The sequence below is a fragment of the Perognathus longimembris genome, chromosome 2 (assembly GCF_023159225.1).
Source record: "Perognathus longimembris pacificus isolate PPM17 chromosome 2, ASM2315922v1, whole genome shotgun sequence".
NCBI lineage: Eukaryota > Metazoa > Chordata > Mammalia > Rodentia > Heteromyidae > Perognathus > Perognathus longimembris.
The window spans coordinates 135,923,352-135,942,276 of record NC_063162.1 but is presented as its reverse complement, the minus strand read 5'-3'; the positions used below and the strand labels follow the sequence as shown (position 1 = coordinate 135,942,276).

The following is an 18,925-nucleotide window of genomic DNA, read 5'->3' as shown; positions in this document are numbered from 1 at the left end:
TGCTCAAGGCTAGCACTCTGCCACTTGAGCCACAGCGCCACTTCTGGCCATTTTCTGTATATGTGGTGCTGGGCAACCGAACCCAGGGCCTCATGTATACGAGGCAAGCACTCTTGCCACTAGGCCATATCCCCAGCCCTTATTCCGGATTTTAAACATGTTATATCATTTGTTACATTTGAGGGTATGATTTACATTTATTTTATTTTTTGCCAGTCCTGGGGCTTAAACTCAGGGCCTGAGCAGTCCCTGGCTTCTTTTTGCTCAAGGCTAGCACTCTGCCACTTGAGCCACAGCGCCACTTCTGGCCTTTTCTATATATGTGGTGCTGAGGAATCGAACCCAGGGCTTCATGTATATGAGGCAAGCACCTTTTCTATATATGTGGTGCTGAGGAATCGAACCCAGGGCTTCATGTATATGAGGCAAGCACTCTTGCCACTAGGCCATATTCCTAGCCCACATTTATGTTTTTTAATGGAGACATTTAATTGTTGTTGTTTTGTAACAGATGCCATAACATGAGGATAAAATTTTCACCTCTTGGAGTAAGTACTGTAGTTTGCCTCCTCATGTTATGACATTGACTAGTTTCGCCATGTGTTGTGTGGTGCCTGGATGTATGTGAACACAATTGACCTAGGAATAAATAACACACCTGTAAGTGCCAAACTTTGGGGTGCACTTTGGGGTGCTGCATTCTAGTAGGTGTTGAGAAACTTTCCAGGTGTGTATCTTCTGGAGGAGTTTTGCATTGATGTGATAATCAGTTGAACTAGTCTCATAGAATTGTGATGATTGGGGCTGGGAATGTGGCTTAGTGGTAGAGCGCTTGCCTAGCATGCATGAAGCCCTGAGTTCGATTCCTCAGCACCACATATGCAGAAAAAGCTGGAAGTAGCACTGTGGCTCAAGTGGTAGCGTGCTAGCAAACAGAAGCCAGGGACAGTGCTCAGGCCCTGAGTTCAAGCCCCAGGACTGGCAAAAAAAAAAAAAAAGAATTGTTGTCATGATTTATTGTCATCATTTAAAATTGACATTGTGATAATATTAAATAAGATGAGACTCGCCAAGTGTCTAGGGCTTGGGTGTTTTACTCTTGTTTTTGTTTTTTGTTTTTTGGCCAGTCCTAGGCCTTGGACTCAGGGCCTGAGCACTGTCCCTGGCTTCCTTTTTGCTCAAGGCTAGCACTCTGCCACTTGAGCCACAGCGCCACTTCTGGCCGTTTTCTGTATATGTGGTGCTGGGGAATCGAACCCAGGGCCTCATGTATACGAGGCAAGCTCTCTTGCCACTAGGCCATATCCCCAGCCCTTGGGTGTTTTACTCTTAATAATGAGAACACTTGGGCTGGGAATGTGGCCTAGTGGCAAGAGCGCTTACCTCGTATACATGAAGCCCTGGGTTCGATTCCCTAGCACCACATATATAGAAAACGGCCAGAAGTGGCACTGTGGCTCAAGTGGCAGAGTGCTAGCCTTGAGTAAAAAGAAGCCAGGGACAGTGCTCAGGCCCTGAGTTCAAGGCCCAGGACTGGCCAAAAAATAAAAATAAAAATAATGAGAACACTTGTCTTCATAAAAGCAGGCTGAAGACAGCTAGTTATCTTTTTTCTTCCAGTCTTCAAGGTGAAAGCACAGGGTTTGCTTTGTCCTACATGTGAAATTGCACAAAGATGGCATCATTTTGGAAACAAGAGTCTAACTGCTTTGACTGTTTCTACACTTCCTAGCTTCCAACTTGTGGGAAATAAATTTCTATTATCAATAAAAACAAAAGAACTAAACTGTTGCCGGTATAGTGGCACACATCTGTAATACCAGCTACTTCCAAGATAGAGACAGAAGAATTGCAAGTTGAGTTAAGTCTGGGAAAAAGTTAATGAGATCTTGCCTAAGAAACAAGTGGGCAGCACAGTCCTTGTTACTGGAGAAGTAGGTGCAGGCTGATTGCAATCTGAGGTCAGCCCAGACAAATCACAAGACCTTCTCTGGAAACTGAAAGCAAGAGGAGCAGCAGAGGGAGACGCTAAATAGTACAGCTCCTGCCTAGCAAGTGCACAGCCCTGCATTCAAGCAAAAAAAAAAAAAAGTTTTCTCTGAAATATAAAAAGAAAAGGGGAGCTTTTACTTTTTTTCTTTTATATATTTCTGAATTATTTTAATCCTCTACAATGAGCAAGTATTGCTTTTCTAATAAAAAACCAATATGGAAAAAATGAATGCTTTCAACAAAATTTTAATGATATGGGAAAATGCTATAATGAGTAAAAAATATTAGAGCATGAAATTTTGTATACGGTATGATCTCAGCTACAGAAAAATGCACTTAAAACCCAGGAAGGAAACATGAAAATATTAATAGGGGCTGCCTCTGGGTGATGAGATTATAGGATTATACTGTGTGTGTGTGTGTGTGTGTGTGTGCGTGTGCGTGCTGATTTTACTTTTCTATACTTTCTAACTGTGCCTAATTGTTTTTATAATTAGGAGAAAAAAATTAGACCCATCTGCCCAAAGTGCATGGCAGGCTGTAAAACCCAAGCAGCTGAGGCTGGCTACGGTGGCTGCCTCCCACGCTGCGTGCAGGGTAGCCCACTTCTCCTGACCACCAGAGAGAAATGTCCTCCTGCCAAGAGGACGGAGGAACAGTAAACATGGGTTTTCTCCATCCCACTTTTCCAATAGATGAAAGGTGGTGGGAGGAGGGGAGAAAGCAGAGAGGCCAATGGTGGCACTCAGGAGGGAACCTGCTCCAAAGGGCAAAGGTGAGAGCAGCAGGCCCCCAGGGAAGGGGCTCAAGACTGGAGGCTCAGCAAGGTGTTTCCAGGGGAGTCACTGCAGCTTCAATGTGCTTCTGGTTCACAGCTGAGTTATTGGGCCCCCAAGATCCGGCAGCATCTCTGGGAGAAGGGAGGGCAGGCACCATAGCACAGTGGGAAAGGGCTGCGGTGTGAGGGGTCCTCGTGTGGTCCCCAGAGTCTGGCTGCAGTTACTAGGACAGCGCAGAGGCCAGTGTCACAGTGAACACGTGGACCACTTATTTCCCCTCTCTCTCCTCCCCTTCCTTCCTTCCTTCCTTCCTTCCTTCCTTCCTTCCTTCCTTCCTTCCTTCCTTCCTTCCTTCCTCCCTCCCTCCCTCCCTCCCTCCTTCCCTCCCTCCCTTCCTTCCTCTCTCTCTCTCTCTCTCTCTCTCTCGTGACACAGTACTAGGGCTTGAACTCAAGGCCTTGGTCTCTCTGTCCATTTCTTCCCTCAGGCTGCTCAGGCTGATGCTCTTCCACTTGAGCCATACCTCCACTTCTGGCTCTGTGTTGTTTTGGCCAGTTTTGGGGCCTGGACACTGTCCCTGAACTTTTTTGTTCAAGACTGGTGTTTTACCACCTGAGCCATAGCTCCACTTCTGGCTTTTTGGTGGTTAATTGGTGATAAGAGTAGCTCTTCCTTCCTTTTTAAAAAAAAATAATTATGAACATTTATTAAGCACCAGGAGTATAATGCAATGGTTGCTATATAAAAATATGTAATTATTGATACAGTTCCTTGCCATAAGCTTACAATCTAAGATAAAAACGCAAGAATGCTGTAAGTCTGTCACAAAAATTTTCTTAACTTAGAAATGGCTATATTGACAAGTGGACGAGGCAAAATAGCCTATTATTTCAGATACAGTGTTAATAATAAGGCTTTGCACATGATCTACTTTTCCTGATTATATTAGGCTTGCTAGGAAAAAAGAGCACTTAGGAATTTGGTAAAAAGAAGGAACTATTTTAGATGGCCCTGTAGAACTTTAAACAAAATGTTTATTGGGCTTGAGTTTCTCAGTAGCTAGAGAAATCCCATGAAAAATATTCTGAACTAGACCATTTTGTCATTTATTACTTAAACTTGGTTAATTTCTTCTTCCTACCTTACATGTAAGGGCTCCAATGATACCATATCAAGAAAACAAATACTGCATCTAGATTAACATACTCTAGTATGTTAAAGGCCTAGTGAGCTGACCTTCTAGGAAGTGTTATTTTATATTTTAAAAGAAGATTGAGGGGCTGGGGATATGGCCTAGTGGCAAGAGTGCTTGCCTTGCATACATGAAGCCTTGGGTTCAATTCCCCAACACCACATATACAGGAAATGGCCAGAAGTGGCGCTGTGGCTCAAGTGGCAGAGTGCTAGCCTTGAGCAAAAAGAAGCCAGGGACAGTGCTCAGGCCCTGAGTCCAAGCCCCAGGACTGGCAAAAAAAAAAAAAAAAAAAAAAAAAAAAAAAAGTCTTCCTGTATCTATAAATTTCATAAAGGCTAGAAAATCTATAGTTCCTCTCTGAATATTCATATTTAATCCTGCCCATGCCCTACACAAGAATATCTTTGTAGAATTTCTGATGTAAGAGCACTATTTCAGTGAAGGGATTTCTAATGGCCAACACTTGCTTTTATCTTTCTGGTAGCACTAGGATTTGAACTCAGGCCATTGTGCTTGCTAACCAAGTGCTCTACCACTTGAGCTACACTTCTAGTAAGCCAACAGCCTTGTCAGGGTGACTTCTAGCTGACACTGTGATTGTGAACTCCTAACATGGACACCGCTTTTCTAAATGCTTGACTCATCCTATAGAGGCTTTCTGGAAGAAAGTGAAATCCTCCCACTTGCCTTTAAAAATGTGTGCTCTACAGAACCCCAGTTGTCGAGGTAACATTCTCATGCTGCTGTAGCTCCTTTGGTATATTTTGGAGCTGATGGACTATCAGTTACCATGAGAACAGGAGTGTTTTTAAACAAAGCAAGTTTTGGTAATTACCTTTGTCTCTTAGGGGAAACAAAACTCACATCAATGAGACAAACTTGAGGGAGCTCAGATCACTTCACAATCAAATGACGGAAGTCCCTTGTTCACCCAGAAGTCACAAGGGCTTCAATTAATTTGTTCTTTAAATATTATTTTTAAATGTTTTATTCGGTTATTATTATCATTTTGGTGGCACTGATGCTTGAACTCAAAGCCTTGCACTGGCTAGACAGAGGTTCTGCTTTTGAGATAGTCTTGCTTCCTGACAGGTGTGCAGTTGAGGGTTCCTGTCCTTGCAGGGATGACAGGCACATGCCACTGTACCCAGCTATTGATTGAGGAACTAAGCTCTTTCATAACACAATTACTCTATTAAGGAGGGCACTGCATACACCTCCAAAAGACAATAAAGAAACAAGGCTAAGTGTGGTGGTACACATCTGTAATCCTAGCACTCAGAAAGTTGAGGTATGTGCATGCGCATGCACACACACACACACACACACACACACACACACACACACACACACACACAAAGAGGCTGAGGGACAAGGAACACCAGCATTAAGGTAGCTATAGGTTTCCCTCACTACAGTCCTCAAACAATAGTTTCAGCTCTGTCGCCAAGGAAATCAACTTTCTCATTCCATTCCTTTACTATTTGACTTTTTCCTTTCTTTTCTTTCTTCACTTTTTTTTTTTTTTTGTGCCAGTCCTGGAGCTTGAACTCAAGGCCTGAGCACTGTCCCTGGCTTCTTTGTGCTCAAGGTTAGCACTCTGCCACTTGAGCCACAGCGCCACTTCTGGCTTTTTCTACATATGTGGTGCTGAGGAATCGAACACAAGGCTTCATGTATACGAGGCAAGCACTCTACCAATAGGCCATATTCCCAGCCCTACTTTTTCTTTTTTTGTTTCCATTTCTTTCTCTCTCTTTTTTTTTGCCAGTGTTGGGACTTGAACTCAGGGCCTGAGCACTGTCCCTGGCTTCTTTTTGCTCAAAGCTAGCACTTTACCACTTCCAATTTTTTCTGTTTATGTGGTGCTGAGGAATTGAACCCAGGGCTTTGTGCATGCTAGGCAAGCACTCTACCACTAAGCCACATTCCCAGCCCAGCATCAGCATCTTTGTTTTTTTTTTTTTTTTAATTGTCGGTTGTAGGGCTTGAACTCAGGGCTTGGGTGCTATCTCTGAGCTTTATATATATTTTTTTTCCTCAAGGCTTGCGTTCTACCACTTTGAGCTACACACCATTTCCAGTTTTCTAGTGGTTAACTGGAGACAAGAGTCTCACAGACTTTCTTGCCAGTGTTGGCTTCAATCTTTGATCCTTAGGGATCTCAGGCTCCTGAGTAGCTAGGATTATAGGTGTGAGTCACCATTAAACATAAATGTACAGTAGCAACCTAGATCAAAAATAAGATTCAACCATTTTTTGTTTGGTTTTGTTTTTTTGCCAGTCCTGGGCCTTGAACTCAGGGCCTGAGCACTGTCCCTGGCTTCTTTTTGCTCAAGGCTAGCACTCTGCCACTTGAGCCACAGCGCCACTTCCGGCTTTTTCTATATATGTGGTGCTGAGGAATCGAACCCAGGGCTTCATGTATACGAGGTAAGCACTTTACCACTAGGCCATATTCCCAGCCCCAGATTCAACCATTTTTTTTGTCTCCAAGAAACAAATCTCACTGTCAAACACAAATTGACAAAGCTCCTGTATCCTATCTGATCACAACAATTAAACTATAACTCCATAGCAAAAGATACTACAGAAAATGCTTGAACACATAGAGATTGCGTAATACACTGTTGTATACCAGGTGGTTCACTGAAGAAATAAAAGGAAGAAATCAGAATGTTCCTACAATCCAATGAAAACACATCATGCCAAAACTTCTGGGATATAGCAAAAGCAGAACAGAACAGAACAGAAATTAAGGTTGGGAATGTGCCTTAGCAGTAGAGTGCTTGCCTTGCATGCATGAAGCCCTGGGTTCGATTCCTTAGCACCACATAAACAGAAAAGGCCAAAAGGGGTGCTGTGGCTCAAGTGGTAGAGTGTTAGCCTTGGGCAAAAAGAAGCCAGGGACAGTGCTCAGGCTCTGAGTCCCACCCCCAGGATTGCCCCTCCCCCCCCCAAAAAAAGAATAGAAATTAAACCGGGCACTGGTGGCTCACAACTGTAATCCTAGCTACTTGGGAAACTGAAATCTAAGGATCATGATTCAAAGTCAGCCTGGGCAACAAAGTTGGTTGAAAATCTTATTTCCAATACACTACTCAGAAAAATCCAGAAGTAGTGCTGTGGCTTAAGTGGTAGGGCGCTATCCTTGAGCACAAAGAAGCTCAGGAACATCCCCCAGGCTCTGAGTTCAAGTTCCAGGACTGAAAAAAAAAACCACCAATAGAAATTGCTCTAGTAAAGAGCTTCAACTAAAGCTTCTATTAAAACAGAAACAAACTGAACCTCAAAGTACTAGATAATGATTGTAAAGATTAGGGTAGAGGTCAATGAATTAGAGACTAGAATCAATGAAACAAAAAGCTGGTTCTTTGAAATAATTAATAAGATTGACAAACCCCTAGCCAATTTGACCAAAAATTTACAAAGGGAAGAAGAGATCCAAATCAACCAAATGAAATAGGAAACATAACAAGAAACAACCAAGAAATCAAAAAGATTATGAGGGACTGCTTTCAAAATCTATACTCAAATAAGATAGAAAATCTAGTAGAAATGGATAAAATGCTAGAGACACAGGAGCTGCCTAAGCTGAACCAAGAAGGCATAAACCACTTAAACTGATCCATAATAAGCAATGAGATCAGGGAAGTAATAGTCTCCCCACAAGGAAAAGTATGATGCTGGATCAATACCAAACACATTTTATGAAGTCAGTATTACACCCATCCCCAAACCAGGTCAGGAACTCGACTCAACAATAAAAGAGAACCTATAGCTGGGTACCAGTGGCTCATGCCTATAATCCTAGTGGCTCAGGAGGCTGAAATCTAAGGATCACAGTTCAAAGCCAGCTCAGGCAGAAAAGCCCCCATGAGACTCCTACCTCCAATGAATCATCAGAAAACCAAGTGGTGCTATGGCTCAAAGTGGTAGAGCACTACTCTTGAGCAAAAAGGGCTCAAGGACAGCACCCAGGCCCTGAGTTCAAGCTGCAAGACCAACAACAACAAAAAAAGAGAATCTGTAGACCAATCACTTTGATGAACATAGACACAAAGTTTCCTAATAAAATACTTGCTAACAGAATTCAACAACTAATCAAAAAATTATTCATTATGATGGAGTCAGTTTTATTCCAGAGATGCAAGGCTGGGTTAATATACATAAATCAATAAACATAACATCCAGGGCTGGGAATATGGCCTAGTGGCAAGAGCACTTGCCTCGTATACATGAAGCCCTGGGTTCGATTCCCCAGCACCCCACATATATAGAAAGTGGCCAGAAGTGGCGCTGTGGCTCAGTGGCAGAGTGCTAACCTTGAGCAAAAAGAAGCCAAGGACAGTGCTCAGGCCTTGAGTCCAAGCCCCAGGACTGGCAAAAAATAAAAATAAAAAAATAAACATAACATCCAGATTAACACAGCCAAAGACAAGAATCACAAGGATTATTTCAATCGATGCAGAAAATCCAGCATCTATTAATGGTAAAAGTTCTGAAGAAGAAACATACCTTAACGTAATAAAGGCCATATAAGAGAGACCGATAGCCAATATCATATCAAATGGTAGAAACAACTAAAACTATTTCCTCCAAAATCAGGAATAAAGCAAGGATGTCCAATCTCTCCACTCCTGGAATTCTTAGCTAGAGTAGTAAGGCAAGCGAAAGACATAAAAGGGATTCAAATAGGGAAAGAAGAAATCAAACTATCCCTACTTGCAGATGACAAAATTTTATGTCTAAAGAACCCAGTAGGGCTGAGAATGTGGCTTAGCCTAGCATGCTCAAAGCCCTGGGTTCCAGCACCACATAAGCAGAAAAAGCTGGAAGTGGTGCTGTGGCTCAAAAGATAGAGTGCTAGCTTTGAGCAAAAAGAAGCCAGGGACAGTGCCCAACCCCAAGTCCAAGCCCTAGAACTGGCACAAAAAAAAACCCAAAAACAAAAACAAAACCACCCAAGAGACTTCACTTCCAAGCTTCTAGAGCTGATCAATAGCTTTGGCCAAGTACTAGGATACAATACTCAAAAGAATCAGTAGCTTTACTACATACCAACAATGTGCAGACAGAGGGAAACCAGAAAAACAATTCCATTTGCAGTAGCCTCAAAAAAAATAAAATGTTACAGGGTGCTGGGTGCTCAAGCCTATAATCCTAGCTACTCAGAAGGCTGACATCTGGAGATTGTGGTTTGAAGCCAACCTGGGCAGAAAAGTCCCCATGAGACTCTTATTTCCAATTAACTACTCAAAAACCAGAAGTGGTGCTGTGGTTCAAGTGGTAGAGTTCTAGTTAGTCTTGGGCACAAAGAGGCTCAGGGATAGCACCCAGGCACTGAGTTCAAGCCCCACAACCAACAAAAAAACAAAACTGAGGAATCAATCTAACCGAAGAAGTAAATGACCTCTATAGACAAAAAGTCTGAAGAAAGAAATCAAAGATGACACCAGAAATGGAAAGACCTCCATGTTCATGGATTGGTAGAATTAATTTCAGGAAAATGGCCATAGTGGCAAAAGTGATCTACAAGTTCAACACAATTCCATCAAAATCTCAATGACATTCTTCACTGATAGAGAAAACAATCCAAAAATTCATATGGAACAAGACTATGAATAGACATTGCAATTTTGGGCCCCCTCCCCCCAAAAGCAATGCTAGACATATCACAATTCCAAACCTCAAACTTTACTAGAGATCTATAATAATAAAAACAGCTTGGGGGGTTGGGAATTTGGCTTAGTAGTCGAGTGCTTGCCTAGCATGCATGAAGCCCAGGGTTCGAGTCCTCAGAATTGAACCATATAACACCATATAACCAGAATACCACATAAACAGAAAAAGCCTTAAGTGGCACTGTGGCTCAAGTGGTAGAGTGCTAGCCTTGAGCAAAAAGAAGCCAGGAACAGTGCTCAGGCCCTGATTGGAAGCCTCAGGACTGCCAAGAAGAAAAAATCAGCTTAGTACTGGCATTAAAACAGTCTCAGAGACCAATGGAACAGACTAGAATACCCATATTCTTAGTCATCTGATATTTGTCAAGGCAGCAAAAAATATACACTGGATAAAACAGCCTCTTCAATAACTGATATTGGGAAAACTGGACATCCATATGAGGAAAACTAAAGTAGGATCCCTGTTTGTCACCTGTGTCGATATTAACTCAAAATGGTTCAAATACCTCAATATCAGAATGAAATTTTGGAACTACTACAAGATGGAGGAGAAATATTAGAATTTATGGGTATAGGCAAGGACTTTAAAAAGAGAGTCCAATGGGTATAGCAAATAGAGATTTGACAAATGGGATTACATCAAAATAAAGTTTCTGCACAGCAAAGGACACAGTTACTAAATTAAAAAGACAGCTAACAGATTGGGAGAAGATCTTTATAGCTATACATTTGAAAAGGGCCTAATATACAAGGAGCTTAAGCTCCTCCCCAAATTATTAACCAAATTAACAAATAGGAAAAGGAACTAAATAACTTCTCAGAAGAAAAAGTAAGAGAGGCTAATAAACATACTAGGAAATACTCAATACCCCTGGTGATAAAGGAAATGCAAACCAAAACAACAATTCTCGATGCTGGTGATGATGTGGCAAAAGGAACCCTATTACATTAAGTGGAATGTAAAATAGTACAACGACTCCGGAAAGCTCTTTGGAGGTTTCTCAAAAGCTAAACGGTGTGTGTGGGGGGGGAGGGGGAGCTGGGAATATGGCCTAGTGATAACATGTTCACCTCATATACATGAAGCCCTGGGTTCGATTCCTCGGCACCACATGTAGAGAAAAGGGCAGAAGTGGTGCTGTAGCTCAAGTGGTAGAGTGCTAGCCTTGAGCAAAAAGAAGCCAAGGACAGTGCTCAGGCCCTGAGTTCAAGCCCCAGGACTGGCAAAAAACAAACAAAAAAAAACCAAAAGCTAAATGTAGAACTTTATGACCTAGCCATACCACTTTTGGGCATCTCCCCAGAACATAACAAGTCAGGATATGGTAAAGACGCTTGTACATCCATGTTCATTGCTGCACTATTCATAATAACTAAGTTATGGAAACACCCAGATGACTTACAATAGATGAGTGGCTCAAAAAAGGTGGCACAGGGCTTGGAATGTGGCTTAGTGGTAGAGTGCTTGCCTAGCATGCATGAAACCCTGGGTTCGATTCCTCATGTACCACCTAAACAGAAAAAGCTGTAAGTGGTACCGTGGCTCAAGTGGTAGTGTACTAGCCTTGAGCAAAAGAAGCTCAGGGACAGTGCCCAGGCCCTGAGTTCAAGCTCCAGGACCAGCAAAAAAAAAAAAAAAAGTGGTACATATATAAATGGAATTTTACTCATCCATTAGGAAGAATAATATTATGTTATTTGCAGGGAAATGGATACCCCTAGGATAAATCATGTGAAGTGAAGTAAGCCAGGCTGAGAGACAAACAGCACATATTTTCTTTCCAATGTGGAAGCTAGATCTAAAATACAACTTTTGGGGTTGGGAATATGGTGTAGGGGCAAGAGTACTTGCCTTGTATACATGAAGCCCAGGGTTCAATTCCCCAGCACCACATATATAGAAACTGGCCAGAAGCAGTGCTGTGGCTCAAGTGGTAGAGTGCTAGCCTTGAGCAAAAAGAAGCCAGGGACAGTGCTCAGGCCCTGAGTCCACACCCCAGGACTGGCAAAAATCAAAACCAAACAAAAAAAATACAGCTTTTTATGATAATATATATAGGACTCAATGCATTTACACACAAATTGAAGGAGGCATACTTAGGGGAGGAATCCAAAGGTGTAACCCCTCTGAACAACTAAAGTACTGTTTATCAATAGAATACCAAGAAATAGAAACATGAAATTTTTTTTTTTTTGGCCAGTCCTGGGCCTTGGACTCCGGGCCTGAGCACTGTCCCTGGCTTCTTCCCGCTCAAGGCTAGCACTCTGCCACTTGAGCCACAGCGCCGCTTCTGGCCGTTTTCTGTATATGTGGTGTTGGGGAATCGAACCTAGGGCCTCGTGTATCCGAGGCAGGCACTCTTGCCACTAGGCTATATCCCCAGCCCATGAAACATGGAATTTTTTGGAGAGCTGAGGGGTGTGTAGGGGGTTGGGGGGAAAGGGGAAGCACAGGAATAGAAAGAGGGAGGGTGAGAAAATGTAGTCATTGTATTCAACATATACTATGTAAAAACATGAACTATGTATATGTGACTTGGGGTTAGGAGGGGGAAAATGGGGGAGAAGGAAGGAAGAGGTGACACTAAGAAGCACTGTATGCATAACCTGACTTACAGAATTGTAACCCCTTTGTACAACTCCTAATAATAGCAATTGAAAAAGAAGAAAGTCAAGAGAGCTCCGTGCCCTGAGCTCATGTTCTGGGAGTAGAAAAGAAAAAGAGAGAACAAAGCCTAGGAGAAGGATATTCATAAATAAGGCATGTGTTTTTGTTTGTTTGCTTTTTGCCAATCTTCCATTAAATAACAAACTCCTTTTTCTGAAAGAAGACAGGTCATGCAAATTGGAACTTCGTTTTGAGAGCAAGGTTTAATTCTGGTCCAGAATTATGATTTTAGTAATTTTTCTAAAGCACTATTGATTCTACCACACTGTTGTAGGAATCACTCAGGCTCCCCCCACCCCGAGTGTTCTGAATAACCAAAGTGGCTAACCACAGGCAGCTTAGCCAAGGAAGTGAAGCACATTTACCATTATTTACCACAGAGAGGTACACAGATCAAGCATTTCTTGGTGTTCCGGGTAAAGTGTATTTTGCGCAGTCATTGGGTTCTCCTGACTTCTCTCACCGATGTTCTGTTCTAAGATACTCTCAGCTTCCATTGCTTAAGTCTTGTTTTTGCCCTTTTTCCCTTTGACCGCACCTGGCCAGGGAAAGCCCCGCAGGTACAGGCAGTCGGCCACATTGTGGGCAATGTAGTAGAGGTTCAGCATGGCCGCCGGGCTGAGGATGTCCACCTCCGGCTTCTTCTGCTTCTTCCCGCGAGACTTGCCCCGGCCTTTTCCTTTCTTCCCTTTACCTGGCTTTCAAAGATAAGGGCAGATATGAGTGACAACATTCATTTCTATAACCCTGACATCATTCTCCACATTTCCTTATTCAATATAAGGGGGGAAACCCTAAAATGGAAAAATTCAAACAGTGTTGATAAAGAAGCCTGCCTGTTCAAAATAGCTAGAAGAGTCTGATAGTTCATAATACAAAGGATCAATTAAGGATTTTTATTTTTGTTTTTGTACCAGTACTGGGACTTGAACTCAGAGCCTGGGTGCTGCTCCCTTAGCTTTTTTGCTCAAGGCTAGTGCTTTACCACTTGAGACACAGCTCCACTTCCAGTTTTTTGGTAGGTAATTGACCAGTTCCTTTCCTGGCTTCGACTGGTATCCTCAGATCTCAGTCTCCCAAGTAGCTAGGATTACAGACCTACGCCATCTGTAACCAGCTTGCATTTGAAAATTTTAAACACATGTAATTCACTGTATATTAATTACACTCCCCTGATTCTCTTAGGAAATTATTACAGGCAAGAACAGTGAACGTCTTCAGTTTCTGGGCCCATTCATTTCTTTGGTCTGCTCATTGCATTCTGTGGTTTTTGACTGTTTCTGGTCTCAGAACACAGAGCTTCCAACTTAAATCTCCTCAAACTCCAGAAGGAAGACAACTCAGCTCTAGCTATATGGGCCTTCTTCCTAGGTCCTAAACTGCCAAAACTCTTCCAGGTGCACACCTTGTTCTTCTTGCAGGCCTTCATGTACCTTAAGGGTATGACTTGTGATCTCTGTTCAAGTGTCACTTCCTAAGAAAAACCTCCCTAGCAGGGCCATTGGTGGCTCACGCCTGTAATCCTAGCTACTCAAGAGGCTGAGATGTGAGAATCACCACCATTCAAAGCCAGCCTGGACAGGAAAGTTCAGGAGACTCATATTTCCAGTTTAACAGAAGTTAGAAGTGGATCTGTGGCTCAAATGGTAGAGAAGTAGGCAATGCCCATACCCTGAACTCAAGCCCCAGTACTGGAAAAAAAAAAAAAAAGCAAGAAAGCAAACAACAATAAAAACCTCCCTAGAACTCAGGTGACCATATATCAGCCAAACCAGTCCACTTCAAACAAATGAACATAAACTAGTACTATTGCAGGCCAAAACTGGGTACCAATGCTCTTCCCTCCCTACCTGTACACCTCCCAACAAGGTTCCTGGACCTGAGGTGTCACTATCTCCTACCTTAAGTTCTTTTCATTATTCAATACTAATTGTTTATGTATTTAAAGCCTCTGCGTAGGGACTGGGAATATGGCCTAGTGGCAAGAGTGCTTGCCTAGTATACATGAAGCCCTGGGTTCGATTCCCCAGCACCATATGTATAGAAAATGGCCAGATGTGGCGCTGTGGCTCAAGTAGCAGAGTGCTAGCCTTGAGCAAAAAGAAGATAGGGACAGTGCTCAGGCCGGGAGTTCAAGGCCCACGACTGGCAAAAATAAATAAATAAATAAAGCCTCTGCATAGAATTGGGAGATTGGTGTCTCATGTCTGTAATCCTAGCTACTCAGAGACTGAGATCTGAAGATCCAGGTACTAAGCCAGCCTAGGTAGACAAATCTGAGAGACTCATCTCCAATTAACCAACAAAAAGGCAGAAGGAGAGGCATAGTTGAAGTGGCCTTGAGCCAAAAAAGCCAATCTAGAATGTGAAGAAGCCCTTAGTTCAAACCCCAGAACTGAAAAAGAATCACTACTACACAAAAAAAGTTTTGCCTATGAGTTCACCACCAATTCTCTCTTCTTGACCAACATCTGGCATACCACAAGGATGAATAAATACTTGCTGAATGAATGATGCAATGCAGGTCTTAAGCTTAGAATGCAAACATGGATGTCTGCTTTTCTAAATTTTAAGATGCCACCTTCATTCATTCAACAAATATTCATAGATATCTTCTGTGTATATGGCTTTGTGGGAGATACAGAACAAAGTATATCTGGTGGTTGTCATGATGCTCACAGTCCAGTGAGAAAAAGACACAGTCACCTAGTCACAAACACATTTGCTGATCAACTATTCTGGGAAAGAAGTTCCCCCTGGGGTAGATGGCATTATGACAGCACAGGGCAAAGAGGGACAGCAAAGAAGGGTCTCGAAGGAGTGAGATCGAAAGATAGGTAATTCTCACTAGGGCAAGCAGCCTGTTCTAAGGCACTGAGGTTGCGAAGAACAGGGACAGATAAAGGACCAAAACAAACAAGCAACAATAAAACCAAACCAGACCAGTGTGGTTAGTTCATAGGTAATCAGGGTAGTCAAGAGAGTTCAGTCTGAAATACCTTTCAGACAGCTCCAGCCTACTGCCTCTGTCAACTAACACACTGGACTTTTATCCAAGGAGCAGAAGGAAGCCATTTATTTTTAAGGGCTATAGTTCCATGGGCACATGGTGAAAAATGGCAGTATCAACCAGGAATGCCTCTGCATAAGGAAAGGAACACTTAGCTTAAGTGGGAACTCATACCTGTCACCCTTGCTACTCAGGAAGCCGAGATCCAGAGGATCTTGGTTAGAAGTCATTCTGGACAGAAAAGTCTGCAAGACTCCCTCTCCAAAACAAAGAGCAAAAAAGCTGGGCTGGCAGCGTGGCTTGAGTAGTAGAGCACCAGTCAAGTAAGCCAAGGTGAACAAGCCAAACAAACAGAAGGGTCTGAGTTCCAACCCTATGACTTACCAAAAAAGAAAAGAAAAACAATGCTTAGCCTAGCAAGCATAAAGCTCTAGGTTCAAGCCTCACTACAGCCAAGACAAAAGAACTTTTACTTATACTTAGTTCCAGAAAGAACTGGAAGGACCACAAACTTACCAAGCCCATTTCTGCACACTTATGGTGCCTTAAGTGAGGAGCGAATAGCTGTGGGATGCGCGCTTAAGGGGCAAGAGGAAACAAGAGGTCCTTCTAAGCTGAGACTTAAAAAGAAGAGCAACTACCACTTGAGCCAGAGCTCTACTTCTAGCTCCTTTGGTGGTTAATTGGAAATAAGAGTCACACAGAGTTTCCAACCCTGGTTTCAAACCACAATCCTCAGATCTCAACCTCCTGAGTAGTTAGGATTATAGGCCTGAGCCACTGGTGCCTGGCTGCCAATTTGATTCTTACTTGTCAAAATCAATAAAATGCACCCACTGTAATGGTCCATATCCATGAGTCTTGGCAAAATAATAAACTCATGTAAAAAAAATAAAGAAGGGATAACAAACATTCTCTTTTATTTCTATTACCCAAATGGGCCTCCCTAGACATTATTGCTTGGCATTGCATTTTTGTTTAAAAATAAATTTCATGCTTTTTATCTAAAAAAAAAAAAGAAGAGCAAGAGCCAAAGATGAGGCCGGTGCAGGAGGCTTCTCTTCTCTGAGAAGACACTAAGTATATGGTCGATACAACTCCAAAGGCTGGAGCCCGGGTTGCCAAAGACTGCTCAGCAAAGTCAAGTACTTACTTTGGCAGACAGTGGTGCCTCCCTTGGGCCTTGGGGCGGGGCCATCAGGGACCCCGCGTGGAGAGGAGGTCACGTGGTGCCGGATGAGAACCACAAACGGGCCAGGCAGTGGTGGGACCAGGGCTCAGGCTCACTTTCTACTTCATAGTCTGCAGAGAACCCCGCCTAGGGGAGTGGGGGTGTGGGGGGTGGGGGGTGAGACTCGGCCTCTGGGGTTTGCACTCAGGTCCTGGCGCTCCCGCTATTGCAATCGCAATGCCGCCTGAGCTGCACCTCCGGTCTGGCATTTTGCTGGTTAAACTGGTAATAGTCTCCCGAGCTTGTATGCCCCTTTGGCCGCGAACCTGCTCTCCTCAGACAGGAGCCCGCCGCGTGGGACGCCCGGACGCCCCCCCCCCCCGCCCCGGACGCGGCCGGACGCGGAGGGCGCAGAGCGCGCCCGGGACGCGTGTTAATTACCATGGTCATCTCCTCAGTGGAGAAGGAGAACCGGACACACGTTCCCTTGCCTGGTGTGCGGAGAAGCGACCCAAATCCCCGGCTGTCCCGGCTGCGGGACCCCCGCACCGACCTCTGCCGCGTCCCCAGCCTTCTCCTGCACACCGCCAGCCACCCAAGCACCTGAACGCGGGGCCGCAGCCCGTCTCGCACGGGACTCCGCGCTCGCTCGGCCCGGATGGAGGCGGCGGACCGGTCTGAGCTGGGCGCGCGCGCGCGCACACAAACGCCGCGAGCGCGCGCTGCTGGGCGGGGCCGCGCAGTGCTTACCGGTTGCCATGACGGCGGGGCGGGCCGGGCGCGCTGGCGGTCGTCCGCTTGGCTGCGGGCAGCGCCTCCACGGCGATCGCAGGACCCTAGCGCCGCTCCCCGAAGCTAGTCTGGGGGGGACTGAGGCGAGGGGGCCGGGCGAGGGCGGGACTGTGGAGAAGCGGACCGGGCTTGGACAGAGCATCACACACCGCCATCTCTTTTGGAAAAGGAGAACAAGAACTTTGAGGAGACCCTCACAGAGAATGCAGTGGAGGAAATGTTTGTAGGAGGATCCGGTAAGGGCTCCAGGAGAGGGACGAGGCTCTTACACCCCAGGTGTGATTTCGTACGGTTTGACTTCCGACCTTGCGGGTTCATCATCATTTCTTCCCTGCTACTCTTTGGAACCACGACTTACTTTTTTTTGGTCTTTGTGGGGCTTGAACTCAGAGCCTGGGTGCTGTCCCTGAGCACTTTTGCTCAAGGCTAGCGCTCTACCACTTTGAGGCCGCAGTGCCACTTTAAGTTCTCTGGTGGTTCATTGATCGGACTTTCTCACCCCGGCTGGCTTTGAACTGCGATCCTCAGATCTCAGCCTCCTGAGTAGCTAGATTTACAGGCGTGAGCCACCGGTTCCCGGCCAGATTCCCTTTTTAAAAATCACTTTTGTGATTTCATTTTATTCAGTCGGCAGGCATTCTGCACCTGCAACGTGCAGATGAGCACTGGAAATCCAGAATGAAACAAGATTCTTTGTTTTTAAGGGTTTGGACTTGGATGTGAGGATTTCGTGTGTGCCCCCTGCCCGTTTGTGTATGTGTGTGGCGACTGGGTAAAATCTCTTCGGGGTAAGGTGGAAGTGGCTATCAAGATGACCAGAAACTGGCAACTCTGCCAAAAACAGGACCAGAACATTGCAGGCCCAGGGCAGAGGAAGAGAGTATGGCAGCAATAAAGTGAAAGTGCTTTGGGAACTGAACAATTGAAAAAAATCTTCAAGTAGTTGTACCAAGAAGTTGTCACTTAACAAAGCAGTTTATGAATACAATGCATTTTGATCGGCGTCACCCCATTCAACATTCTCACCCATCCTTCCCCATCTCAGTCTTTCCCTCACTCTTCTTACTTGTGTAGGATATACATTGAATTCTTGACTGCATTCTCCCCCTCTTCATTCATCTATCCCTTTCCCCTGAACCCCACCCTTCCCCTTTCAAGTACCCCTTTCCTGGTGTTTTATTTTGTTGAACTTTCTTGTTTCTTTTTTCTGGTCCTAGGGTGTGAACTTCGGGCCTACGCTCTGTCCCTGAGCCTCTCAGTGCTCAAGGCTAGCACTCTACCACTTGAGCCACAGCACCAGTTGCAGCTTTTTCCTGTTTATTTGGTACACAGGAATGGAACCCAGGGCTTCATGCATGCTAGGCAAACACTTTACCACAAAACCACATTCTGGGCCCTATTTTGTTGAACTTTTTCTTTTCTTTTTTTTTTTTTTTTTTTTTTTGGCCAGTCCTGGGGCTTGGACTCAGGGCCTGAGCACTGTCCCTAGCTTCTTCTTGCTCAAGGCTAGCACTCTGCCACTTGAGTCACAGCGCCACTTCTGGCCATTTTCTGTATATGTGGTGCTGGGGAATCGAACCCAGGGCCTCATGTATATGAGGCAAGCACTCTTGCCACTAGGCCATATCCCCAGC

General features: G+C 44.4%; 1 protein-coding gene across 5 annotated transcripts; it reads right to left on the bottom strand.

Moving 5' to 3' along the window:
• Window positions 1–12,495: 12,495 nt before the first annotated feature.
• Window positions 12,496–17,144, bottom strand: Smkr1 (small lysine rich protein 1). Of its 5 annotated transcripts, none has more exons than XM_048337947.1 (4): window positions 17,103–17,144; window positions 16,482–16,646; window positions 13,304–13,402; window positions 12,496–13,016 (listed from the first exon to the last, which is right to left on the bottom strand). In XM_048337947.1, the coding sequence occupies exons 2-4, from the start codon at window positions 16,524–16,526 to the stop codon at window positions 12,819–12,821; spliced, it is 342 nt and encodes a 113-aa protein (XP_048193904.1). In that variant the 5' UTR covers window positions 16,527–16,646; window positions 17,103–17,144; the 3' UTR covers window positions 12,496–12,818. The 5 variants fall into 5 exon arrangements, with proteins under 5 accessions (XP_048193904.1, XP_048193903.1, XP_048193905.1 ...); XM_048337946.1 differs by lacking the exon at window positions 17,103–17,144 and adding an exon at window positions 16,941–17,045; XM_048337948.1 differs by lacking the exons at window positions 13,304–13,402; window positions 17,103–17,144 and adding an exon at window positions 16,941–17,041.
• Between the last annotated feature and the right edge of the window lie 1,781 nt (window positions 17,145–18,925).

Coding starts and splice junctions, on each gene's coding strand:
- Smkr1 (XM_048337947.1), bottom strand. CDS start 16,526: ATGGCCCCGCCCCAAGGCCCAAGGGAGGCACCACTGTCTGCCAAA. Junction 13,403..16,481: donor AGGCACCACTGTCTGCCAAA/GTAAGTACTTGA, acceptor CTGTAATCCTAG/CTACTTGGGAGACTGAGATC. Junction 13,017..13,303: donor GTGGAGCTGTGTCTCAAGTG/GTAAAGCACTAG, acceptor TATCTTTGAAAG/CCAGGTAAAGGGAAGAAAGG.